General features: G+C 50.7%; 1 protein-coding gene across 18 annotated transcripts in view; it reads left to right on the top strand.

The window, feature by feature from the left end:
• CAMK2G (calcium/calmodulin dependent protein kinase II gamma) overlaps positions 1–12,398 on the top strand; it is a 112,150-nt gene that overhangs the window by 91,313 nt on the left and 8,439 nt on the right. The window contains exons 14-19 of one of the 18 annotated variants that reach the window (XM_054070889.1): positions 1,618–1,650; positions 5,422–5,490; positions 7,046–7,090; positions 7,738–7,786; positions 9,294–9,407; positions 11,036–11,161. In XM_054070889.1, coding sequence (XP_053926864.1) covers positions 1,618–1,650; positions 5,422–5,490; positions 7,046–7,090; positions 7,738–7,786; positions 9,294–9,407; positions 11,036–11,161 — 436 coding nt within the window. The remainder of the gene's footprint in view (positions 1–1,617; positions 1,651–5,421; positions 5,491–7,045; positions 7,091–7,737; positions 7,787–9,293; positions 9,408–11,035; positions 11,162–12,398) is intronic. The other 17 variants (XM_054070892.1, XM_054070893.1, XM_054070891.1 and 14 more) reach the window with 17 other exon arrangements.

Below are 12,398 nucleotides of genomic sequence, written 5' to 3'. Positions count from 1 at the left end.
ACTTTCTCAGTGTGAATTTTCACTTATCCCAGTTGAATTCCCTCTTGTGACTGGATACAGGGATTCCTACTATATTTGTGTATTTGTGCACAGTATTTGTGCACTGGGAGCACATCCTATTTTAGCTCTCGCTTGAGGAAGAGCCTGTGGAGAGGCTAGATTGTCCTAGAAGATGATGAAAGGACTCACAGGTTTGTGAACTAGGTGATGGCAAACCCTGTGTAGTGTCTCTATGAACTGGAAGACTAATGAGCAAGATGCTGAATAGATCACTGTTTGGAGCCTTGTCTGTACTGGAAAGATCCGACGAGGCACAAGCTTTGCTGATTTGAGTCTATTCGTGCTGTGGCTGCATGATTCTGGGCTATGTGGTGTGATTAGGAATGCAGCTCTGGATATGAGGGGAACATGTACGTTTCTGCTGCTACAGACATGCCAGTCTGTATGAGTGCTTGTGCTCTGATGTGAAGAGAGCAGGGACAAAGGCTCAGTGAGTGTATGAAATGAGAAGGTACAACTGCATGGCCTGTGCTGAGTTGCAAGGCTGCTCCATGGTGGGCTGTGGTGGTATGCAGGAGTCCAGAGCTACATAGCTGAGCCCACACCATTGTGACTGTCAGCTGGGACGCGCTGTCCTACAGGACTGTGTGAGCCAGCCTCTGCCTCCCCATGGCAGTAAGCAGCAGAGAAATAGCCTGCATAGCACCCGACAAGGACAGATGGAAAATGGACATGGAGCCAGGAGGGGAAGGGGGCAGCACTGCAGTGCTGGAAGGCCTGCCAGGCTCCGCTTGGACAGGACGACACAGCATACTGAAAGAGAAGAGCAATGCATGCTAAGCCTAGTTACTGGGGAGCACAGTTTGGTGTGAAGGTGCCTTTGAAGATGACTGAAGGTGCTTTGAACTGGAGTCCAAGAAGGTTGGGTAGCGTTTAAGCATTGCTTCCTGTTTGTTCTTCTCCCAGTACCTGAGAGCAAAAGGTGTTCTGGCTGTTGAGTGCCTCTGCCTTCCTTGCCTTCCCTCTGTGTCTGAGTGTGAGTGCACCTTGCCCAGTTCCCATGTGAGGCAGCGTTCCTCCTCCCCATGCTATGCGTGAAAGTTTCCTCTCCTTTCTTTGCTCCTTGAGGATGCCTTTCCTGTCATGCCTTTCCATGCCCTGCTCTGATTCCAGTTGCAGACACAGTTTTGCTTCCTCCAGTGTGAACACTGAGGTTTCTGCCAACCCCTCCAGTGTGGCTGGGGAAGCTGCATGGTGTGCTGAGGCTGGAGAGCACACAGAGTCCCCCCACTGCATCCCACATCTGGAGCGTATATATCCCTCCCTTCCCTCCTCTCCCTACACCAGTGTGTGGGGCACCTGTGTTCTGACCTCAGTGAGTGGATAAGGGTCTTCAGCTCTGCCCCTTCCTCTGGTGCGCAGTCATGTTCTTTATTGGTGGCTTCTCTCTGCGCCGTCTTGTGTACCTGTGCATTTCTGCTGTCGCTTGTACCTGCCCCAGGGGAGCGTGACGGGCAGGGGGGCCCTTACTGGCACACTAATGTGTGAATAGTTTCTGTGCTTTTCTTCTCATCTCCTCTCTTCCCTTCTCTTTCCCTCTCTCAATGATGTGTCCAGAAAAGGAAGTCGAGCTCCAGTGTGCATTTGATGGTGAGCACCTCCCGTAAGCTGCCTGCGATTCGTGCGTCCGCCATCCTCATGCCATGCACGCTCGGCTTGTGCTCATCACCCTACATAGCATGTCTGTGCAGCGGGGTGGTGGCGGGGGGGCATCGCGCACCCGAGGTCCATGTCTTCACCACAAGGGCCCTGCGAGTGCCCAGCCCTCGTACCGCTCCCATTTTGTGCAGAACATCAGCTGCTGGCAGCGCAGTGTGACTGTTCCCGCTCCGAGCAGCGGCAGCTCTCAGCAGAGCAGGCGCCTGCCTTGCCTCGATGTGGGGCTTTGTCATTCTGTTGCATAAGTGCCAAAAAGAGGAGCAGGTGCTTTTGCCTGGCGTTGGTGCAGTCATCCCTGGTGGGAGCCCTGCAGTGTAGAACAAACTGGGAGTCGCTCCATATGTGGCAGAGACTGATGGAATTGTGCTGTGCAGATGAGATGTGTGGGCACGGCATTGCCAGGCGGCTCAGAGCTGCCTATGCCTTCTTTTTTCAGAATACATACCCAAAAGGTTTGTCAGAGCCTCTATAACCCAGACCTCCGTTTTGTCCTGGTCTCGTTTATTACCCCAGCATGACCAGATACCCAGTAACTGCCTCCCCTGTCCTGTTCATTGCCTTTGTTCATCCGTCCAGATGTCTGACATCCATGGAATTTGTAAGAAAAAGAGTCAAATCCCTGACAAAGGCAACTGGACGGTGCCATATTGTGAGGAGTTGAGCATGGCCCGTGTCTCTGAGATATAAACAGTAACTAAAGAGCAAAAATTAGCTATTGCGTCTCCTCCTTTGCACAGAATAAGAACAGAAAATGTCTCCCCTGTTGCAGGTAGGAACAGGAATGTTAGAGTGCTGAGAGATCAGAATGATTTTTTTCTCCATTGTTATCTGGAAGATATTTCTTCACTTCCTTCTCCAATGACAGCTTAGAATGATGTAAACACAGGAAAAGTAATTTCGAAGTATTACTTGGAAACTGATGTGAGGCACTGACATTTCCCCAACCTTGCCTTTATGGAACTCCAGGGCAGGAGTATGTTGTGCTCTCCTTGCCCTTCTTTTTCTGCCCGCTGCAGCAATAAATTCCCTCTGTGTGTTGTTTTAAAGCAGCTGGGATACGTAAACCATGTGTCAGCCTCGGAAAACCTGGATGCAGCAAAGGAGGTTGAATAACCAGAGATGATGGCCCTTGTGTTGGTGCTTGTTTTCTCTCAGCTGGCTGGAAGCGCGTGTCCCCAGCAATACACCCACTGCTCTCTTTTCTCTCTCATGCCTCTCTGTGGTGTTAGTGCCCGTCTGTCTGTCTCTCTCCTGTCTACCTCAGGAAGTGCTGCCAACTGCTGTGCCAAACTGACTGTGTCACATAGAACTTAAGAGGGGCCTGGCACTATTTGAGGTGACTTGTCCTCTCTTAACTTGAGCTGCACTGCTGTGAGTTACCAAGGAGTGTAACCCACCCAGTGGCTGGGATGTTGGCTGGCAGCAAGAGGGAAGGGAGGGTAAGAGTTGGCTGTGGTGCCTGGGGCTCTGGAAAGGGCCGGCAGCCTTCCAGAGAAGTGACCACAAGACACAGATGTGTGCAGGAGGCTCAATATTGTCAGGTACCTCCATCTCAGAAAGAGCCATGAAACGTGCTTAAGCCAAGTCTCCTACCTCTTACTCCCTTGGGGCTTTCCTGCAGTACAGTCCTGTGTGATTCTGGACTAGCAAACACAATACTCAGTCTTCTTCACCCTGCTGGCTGGGGATGAGCGTCATAGGTGAACTAGGGGTTTGGTGCAGCCTGGAGGGTAGGCTGTGTGCATTGGATGTGTGTGGATTTGCAGTTTAAGGTGACGTCCAACACCAAACAAGCTGCTGACACCTTTTTTTCATAATGGTGGCTTTCTCTGGTTTTGGAGGGTTTTTTTCATTTGGCCTCAGTTATAAAGGCTTCAAAAAAATTGTGGTTTTGAATAGCTTCTTTCATAGTAATTTGATATTCTTATCCCAGTGGACTGAGAAAAACGGGCTGGGCTGTTCTCACTGGACGAGGTTTGGAAGATAGGTCTCTGCGTTAGGATCACTGTTCCTCAAGAATTACAGGAACCTCAGTGCTGTGTGGAAGGGTGGACCCAGAAACTTGGTTGTGTTTGTGCCATAAAAGAGCTTGGGATTAATTTTTTTTCAGGTTGATCTGCTTCCCTCTTACTTCCACAGCAGCCTGTCGTCTCCTCCACCTTCAGGCTGGGAATACATGCAGGAAGCAAAGCTCTCAGAAGGCCAGAGTGTTAGGATAATGTGGGGATGTATAGGAAGAGGCAGTAAACAGTGATTTGTGAAGTGTTTCTCCTTTCTTAGTTTTAGGAACGACTATGTCATGCTCTTTCTTTTTTTTCTTTTTCATCAACTTTTTAAAGAGTTCATTCCTGCCTCTCTTCTACTTCTTCCTCTTCCCACCTCCCCATCTTCCTCTTCTGTTCCTCCCCTCTCCCTCTCCAAAAGGGATGGCCAAGCCAAGGTGTGCTGGTTGTGGAGAACTGAAGTATTAGTAGCTGTGTGTGATCTCGCAGGATCTGTCTCTGGTTGACACTATGAAACCTTTAGCAGATGTTTTCCAGCTCAGCATTGGACTTCTCTGTGGTGGTTCCTGGGGGGATGAGGGCCTGATGTTCTGCAGCATGAGGTGGAATGGAGATCAGCTGTAAATGAGGACGCACTGCTGTGCGCTCCTATCCAGCACCCTTGGGCTGTAAGGAGCTTGAGGAGGCTCCTGCAGTGCTGCTGTGGGCATTGTTCTGGTGTGTGGCAGCCAGAGAGCCGTGTCCCTCGTGTGAGGTTACATGGCAATGGAGCTGTGGGTGGGCCCAGTTCCTCAGCAGCTGACTGGCTCTGTGTGCTAGGAACTGTGTGCCAGCAGGCACAGGTTTTTCTGCCTACAAACACAGGCTTTGCTCCTTCCTCACCGAACTGACCTGTGTGACTCAGCGGGGTAGGTTTTGCTGTGGGCCAGTGACTGCCTCACTGTTGTGCTCTGTAAATACAGGAGATGGAGATTTTATCCTTTTACCACACCTACAAGAGAGACTGAAGAGGGGAAGGATGAAAAACTACTGGGCACCATCCAGAGCACTTGCCACCTGGGGAACTACCTGGATTTTTCCTTGTGTCCCACCCCATTATTTCCATATTTTGGTCCTGATGTCTCTTTGTTTAGGTTACAGCAGGGGCACGACACACCACACTGCACCTTTTCACTACCTTTTCCAGGCCCGACCACACTTTCTTTTGCATCAGTAGATTCCCTGGGACCCTCAGCATCATGACAAATCTAGGACTGTTCCTGCACCCTTGGGGACTCCTCAGACACATCTCCCAGTTGTCTCCTGTTTGAGACTGCCCTGTGACTGCTGTGTGTCTCACTTTTGTAGGCTCTTTCTCTCAGAACTGCTGCCATCTCATTCTTCTTCACCAAGTACCTTTGTCGGTGCTCATTGCAGGGTTCTCCCTGTCCCTTTGGGCTGCTGTCTTTTCCCCTTCTGGTCTCCCTCTGTGTAGCTCCAGCAGTCCACGCACATTTGGGTTTGATTCGTTCCTTCTCACTTCCAAGGGCAGGATGGTGCCCAGAGGCCTGGGCAGCAGCCCTCTGTCCTCCCTCTGGGTGATGGAGCCTGCGGGGCAGGGAGGGTCTGAGGAGATGGTTGGGGTGGAACTGGTGCTGTCATTTTCTTGCTGCCTCTGCTTGCCCAGCAGGGGAACTAAAACCATGTTTTTCTGTCTCAGCCGCAGAGCAACAACAAAACCAGTATAGTAAGCACTGCAAAAGAAACACCCCCAGTGCAGACGTCCATGGTATCTTCCCCCACCGCTACTTTTTTTTTTTCTTGTTTGGTTTAATTTCGATTGTGCGCTCCCTCTCTCCTTCCTCTCCCATCCCGAGTGCTGCTTGTGCTGCTCTGTTCCAGCTTGTGTTTTGGCTTCGTTCTGTCCTTGTCCCTGTGCTGTGGTGGGGCCTGGTCACAGCCTCACGGGCTTTGGGGTGGGGGCGCTGAGCTGAGCTGTGGTTGGATGTGGGGATTGCAGCTTGCCTGGACTTCCCCATGTGCCCTCCCTGTACAGTTCTGTGTCCCGTTCAGCTCTTCCTGCTGCCTTTGGGGAGGCTGCTTTGGAAGAAGAGAGTGGCAAGCTCCACCCCTTCTCCCACACACAGGAGGTGGAGGATGGACTGCAGGCCATCACAGGAGGAAGGGCAGGTGGAGAAGTTTAGAATAACTATTTGGTGGCCTGTTTGGCCTGCTCAGTCATGTGGTTGGTTCTCTGCAGCTCACTGGCTTGCTGGGATAGTGTTTTCTGTTGAGACTGTGCACAACAGCTGCAGAGGAGCCCTGTGCCCAGTACATTTAGTGGCACAGCGCGGTGTGGTTCAACTTGGGAGATCAGGCAGCAGGGCAGTGAGTGACAGGCGGATGGGTGGGTGTTTGTCACTGCACCCTTCCCATCCCTGATGCCTTGCTGAGCCACCTGCAAAGGTGACAGCAGTGGGAAGAGATGGTGCAGCATCTCAGAGTCTTGTCCCGTAATGAAGGGATGAGGACAGGAGCGAGTTAGCACGCGCAGGCCCTGTAGCTGCTATTTGTGTGTCTTTGTAGAGCTGGGTTTGGGGGGGTGGGAGGGTGGGATTTGATGTTATTATTGTAGGGCCAAGGGTTCTTGGGACAGTTCATAATTTCCTGCTTTCCCTCCATGGGCTTTGTTCATTATGTGTTTGATACTGAGGGAGCCTTTTTAACTTATTAACTATTGCTGTTATTGTTGAAATTGGATCTCATCTTAAAGACTTTAAGAAAAATGTGCCTTTTTTCCCAGACAGTTCCCATAGCAGCTCCTCTCGAGGGGCACTAAGGTGGTCTGGCTTGTTCACTTTTTGTTAGTGAAATTATGAATGTCCCTTTTTTCGAGTAAAATACCCAGCAAGTTTTCCAAAGAACTGGGAGACAAAGGCCCCAGCCCAGTATTACCCTTTCCTCTCCTCTCCTGAAGCATTTTCTAGTGTGGACGCTGTGGAGGGGCTGTCATTTCATGAGCAGACTTGGAGTGCTGACTGGCTGCTCAGGTGCTGTCTGGCGTTTGTGCCACCCTGGCTCCCTGGAGGCAAATTGGGAGTTGGGGGCAATTGCAGAAGCTGGGGGCTTTGTCTCCTCGCGAGTGTAGCTTTTAGCACAGCCTCTCTCTTCAGGAGACCTCCAGTGCAGGATGTGTGTTCTTGCACACAGACACTCGTGTGCTGTTTGGAGTTCGTGGTTTTGTTTTTTTATGTCGGTCACCTTTTCTCCATGTGCTGGGGAGTGAGAAGAAATGAGGAAGTGCTTTGGGATTGGAGCTTAATGATTCTTCCATCCTTTCCTAGGAGCCTCAAACAACTGTTGTCCATAATGCTACAGATGGCATAAAGGTAAGGGACAGACAGGACTGTTGCCAGAGAAACCTCTGCTTCTTTCTTGTCGGTCTCGTCTCCGTGTGTCTTACTGAGGTTTCTGCCTTCCCACTGTCCAGTTTGTAGCATGCTCCCGCATGCTGGCAGCCTGAGAGGGCTGTGTGGTGTGGCTGGGGATCTCTGGAGAGACTGAGTAGGGACAACAAGTAGTGTTGTCATCCCTTTCCTGCTATGGTGTGTGATCATCACTCTTCTGTATGTGGGGGTGGAAGAGAAGATACAGGCACTCAGGCACTTCGTTTTTCTTCTGGAAATGGAGACCTGTTCCTTTGGGAAAGCCTTGAAGCCCTTCTTTAGCTTCTTGTGGCTCTTCTTCCAAACAGAAGCAACTCCCGTTTGATCTCATTTGACAGAGTTCGGTAACTTCTGTCCTTGTAAAAGTCCTGGCTGGACAGCTTGAACGGCTTAAACATGCACAAGCTGAGCAGAGACGCTGTTAAGTTTTGCTTAATATTTGGCCTGCTTCCATCCAGATCTTCCTCATATCATCCTCTCCCTGCATCCCTTCCAGTGTTTTTGCGCTTTTCCCAATCTTCCTTTACAAACAACCTATTTACTCGCACTCCCTCTGCTGATGCCTGGTAATGCTCTGTTCTGCTGTGCAGGGTTCCACAGAGAGCTGTAACACCACTACCGAAGATGAAGATCTGAAAGGTAGGTGTTTTGCTGTGATCTCTAATACAGTTAAGTGCAGGCAAGGGGATCCAGGAGATCTGATCGCTGCCTTGAACCAGCTTCCCCAGTTTCCGTGCCCGGCTCAGTTTATAAACTCACCGTGATACTGCCATCCCTGTCACAGTGGACAGCGTGCTGGGGAGCCAGTTGACCTGGCCTCTAGGGTGCATAAACACTGTTTGCCCTGAGATGATTTGGGTTTGTCTCAGAGCTGGAATTCTTCTCTTGCAAATACCTTAATCTGTTCATCTGCAGGCTTGGAAAATTCCTCCCAGCCCCTTCAGATTTGCAGCCTGGTTGTGGTTTTGTACTTCCCTGTAGGTGACAAGGAGCTGAAGTCTCTCTGTTCCTGCTCAGTCTGCCTCCTCCCTCCTTTCTGGGAATCTCTTTAGTGACAGCCACTTGCTTCCCTTTTTATTTTTTTATCTTTGAGTCTGTTTTTCTTTCTAAGAGGAAGATTGTTCTCAGCCTGTCATCTCTGAATGGAGATGATTTTTCATGTCCTTGACTGAGGTATCAGTACAGGGAGAGGCTGCAGAGAGATTTCACACCTTTCAGTGACCATATTGTAAATACTCTGTGCCTATAAAACCCTTGAGATGAAGGAGCTCCAAGTCCCCTATCTGCTTGTGTTGTTTGAGCAGCTATCCTTTTCCTGACCTCCCTGAAAAAGGATAAGCAGATATTTTCCTGACTGAGCAGACTCAGGATGGGTGGATGCCATTTGCTTTCTGAGGCAGATGTGTTGTTAGTGATTTGTGTTGTAAGGCAGAGATATCCTTGTTCTCCCTGTAGCCAATCTGAGTGACATCTCCAGGGACAGGGCTGCACTGCTGCTGATCAAAACTGGGGTACTTGTTTTTGTGGCAGAGGTTAGAAGATTTGATTATGATTTTAATAGAAGGGATGGCGGTTGGGAGGGAGATTGCACAGTGATGGTTTGTGCCATGGCCTGCTCTGGCAATTGTAGCGCTTCAGTTCGAAGCGAGGCAGTGCTCACCAGTGTTCCTTTTCAGCTCCGGACCTTCCGTGGTTTAAGCTAAACCAGCTCTCAAGAAAAATCAAATAGCCTTAGGGGTCTAGGAGTGTTGGAGTTCTCGGCGTTCTGTGTGGCCATGACTCTGCAAACAGGGAAGTGCTTGTGCAAGTCCTCTGCCAGCTTCTTGTTTTCCGGTGCCAGCAGGTTACACAGATCAATTCAGCTGTGGTGTAGGAGATCCCGCTCCATCGGTGGCAGCTGCCTTGGGGATGTGCTCTTCCCACGGGGGGCTGAAGGCAGTGCTCCCTCTGCCCCTGTGTCACTCGGAATGGCACCCCAGGTCCGTTTTGTAGAGCGCTCTACTTGGCTTTGCCCTGAGGATACTCCTGCATGTTTTGTGCCCAGTATTGTGGTTTCTTTAATGTTCTCCTCTTTCCTTTCTCTTTTTTTATTTACTGAACTTGTGTGTTTTGTTTGTGTTTGTGTTTCAATTCCCTGCCATGCCAGCTGCCCCGCTCTCCACCGGGGATGGCAGCTCAGTGCTTGAAGGACGGAGGCACAGTGAGAGCAAAACACAGACTGAATCCATGCAGTCCCAGCTTTCTCTCTGTTTCTCAGCCAGTAAGTCCAGGGGTGCAGTGCTTCACAGCATCTTCTTCCTAACCCTCCCTCCACCTTTCCCATTGCTCCTTCCCCAGGAGTTTTCCTTTCCTCCACTTCCTTCCTGAACCTTGATTTTTCATTTCCAATGTTCCAGAACAAAAAGAAATCATCTCCCTTCCTGCGAAATACCCTCCTTTGCACATGGAAAACTTCCAGACCTTGCCTTCCCTTTTTGAAGAACCAGAGCCTCATCCTAGCTAGTTCCATTCCCTTGCTTTCATCTGGGCAAGGTGTGGAGTCCTTTGTAGAGGCACGGCCTCTGGATTTCCCTGGAGGAAGTCACTGCAGCTCTGATTCCCCTGGTGGTACTTGGGGTCCATGGTGCAGGTCTGCTTCACAGCAGGGATACGCGAGGCTGAATGCAGTCTCACTTCTCAAGATGACTGAGCACCTGAGATACGGATGGTGCTCAGGTAACAGAAAAGAAATGAAAAACAGTCTTCACAGACTGCTTCAGGGATGCTTTGGAAGGGAGGCTGTGGCTGCTAGGAGACCCCACAGCATTTCTGAACCCATTGTCAGGTGCTCAAGTGAAAATCTTTGGATAATGTTGGCTCTGAGGAGCATTTCTGTGTTGTGAGCTTTAGCTTGTGTGTCTGCTGTGCCAACTCAGTTAGCTGGTACCGTGGTTAGTCCGCTGGTTGTGGTACCATCTGCTGGATCTTTCCTGAGTTGGCTGCCTCCGTAGAGGAGCTGTGGCTGAAAGTGAATATGAGAAAAGCTAACAGCTTGGACAAGATCTGAGTGGGGTTCCCAGCCTGTCCCCTGCGCAGACACACTGTACTGGCTGTCTGACTAAAGCTATAATGGAAGTATCCCAGCGTGAGTTGGGAGCATCTGGAGTGTTTGATTCTGTTCAGGTCAGTCTGGGAAGGGAGGCACAGGCAAGCCCACTGTCTCCTCTCCCTTCCCTGCTTTCCTGCACGCAGCACCAGGATCCCAGATGATGCAGCAGTCAGAGTCTCTCTTGCTTATTTTTGAAGTAGCTCTAAGGATGTCAAACCGCTGGTTCCTAAGGTGCAGTGGGAAAGGTGTTTTGCCCAGCCAGAATGGAAGGGAAATGATCTCTGCTGAACTTTTTAGCTGTGAACTGCCTGTCACTACTTTCTAGCTAACTCCTTCCTCTGGCTCATAGCAAGACCCCACTTGGTACATGGAGGAGTGCCAAATGGCTTCTCTGCGAAATGGGGCAGCATCTTCCTGCCCTGCTCCCCTCCTAGCTGAGATTTGCAGTGGTTTGGATACATGACTTTCTTTCTCTTTCCTTCACATCTCGAACTTGCTCTCATGCTGCTCTGTCACTACTCCAGCCAGTTCTTGAGGTCGGGCTCTCACTGCCTCCAGTAGCATTAGTGCCATTCCTGCTGAGCTCCAAGGGGTCTTCAGCAGTGCTGCTGGGATGGTCCCCTTTGACCAGCATCAGGCGTGGTGGGTGTGTGACAGGCAGGAGAGCAGGTTGCTGGGATGTGAATGTCTCTGTGTGCCACCAGGGTTGGGCTGTGTGTGCTTGTACTTCTTTGTTGGTGTTTATTTTGCTTTCTGGTTTGTGTTTGTTTATTATTTTAATGCTTGCATTTGTTTTGCAGCTACAAAGTCTTGTGAAGAGAAGCTTCTTGCCTGGGACAGCCCAGGGCAGACATTGGAGTTAGAGCGAGCTCGGTCGGAGCCTTTGCTAACTCCAGTAGTTCCCTTTGTACTTAACCGCGCACCGTGTAAGTTAGCAATGGAGTAGCAGTAGTGCAGTAGTGCACATTGTGCTCATTACTGTAGATGTAAAGCTCCCCCTGCTTCTCTCCACTTCCAACCCCTCACCCTGCGTCCACCCCAAGAGGCTGGCGTGCCTCTCAAAGCGAACCGCCGAGGCCAGGACTGGGGGAGCGGAGTGCCTTGAAGCTGGCCCACTGGGACTCTCCAGCTGCAGCTTTTAGCTTGGCCCACTGCACAAACCAAGCTGCTGTTGGCCCACGGTGCACCCCTCTGTAGTCTCGTCTTGGCAGTACGGCTGCTCAGCTGGGCTGCCTCTGTGCGTATTCCAAAAGGCAGCAGGATTCCATGGGTCACAGCTCTGTGTCCATGTTGGTGTCTGCTCGCCTCTCTTCTGTGCCCCTGCGAAGTGGAAGTTAGGAGGCCCCGTGGGTTCAGCAGCAGCGACAGGTGCTGTCCTGCCTAACAAATGCATCACCCGTGTGCTGGTTGTAGCTTGGGGCAGTTGGTAAAAGCAGGCACAGGAGCATTGTCTGATGGAATGGACTCGTGTTGAAGAATAGGGTCGATGCTGCCGCATTTGAGGGTGCGGATCTCCTTGAGATGAGTCAGCACGTGGTGGTTGAGGCCTGCAGACTTCCTCACTCATCCCAGATGGAGCCTTTTCCATGGACTTCTTCCTGTGGACATTGCACACAGTTGTGTGTGCTCTGTGTGGAAGGGAGGTCCAACCAGTAGCCCTGCTTCATGCAGACGCAGTTCCAGATGAGTTGCTTTTAAAGATGTTTTTCACAATAGAGGAGCCCGCTGTGTTGTTCTGATCCATTCCTCATGTGCATCTTTTGATGGCTGGAGATGTACACAGCCTGTGTGGCAAAACCAGCTCCCTTACTGTCAGCTGTCCCTTGTCAGAGGAGTTCCGTGGCTGGCTGCGCAGTGGAATTCTCTTCACTGATTTCCAGAGTGATACAGACACCATCTGTGCCAGTGAGTTCATAGAATCATAGAATCATAGAATCATAGGATAGTTTGTGTTGTAAGGAACCTTAAAGATCATGTAATTCCAACCCCCCTGCCATGGGCAGGGACACATCCCACTAGATCAGGCTGTCCAAGGCCCCTTCCAACCTGGCCTTGATCATCTCTAGGGATGGAGCATCATCATGGAGTTCATCATCTTGATGCTCTCCAGCTGCGCTTATCAGTGGTGGGATAAGGTGCACATGTGGATGGAGGTGTACAGGG

This window comes from Cuculus canorus, chromosome 7, assembly GCF_017976375.1.
Source record: "Cuculus canorus isolate bCucCan1 chromosome 7, bCucCan1.pri, whole genome shotgun sequence".
NCBI classification, from domain to species: domain Eukaryota; kingdom Metazoa; phylum Chordata; class Aves; order Cuculiformes; family Cuculidae; genus Cuculus; species Cuculus canorus.
Note: the sequence above shows the minus strand (reverse complement) of the source record. Positions and strands in the feature narration are given on the sequence as shown.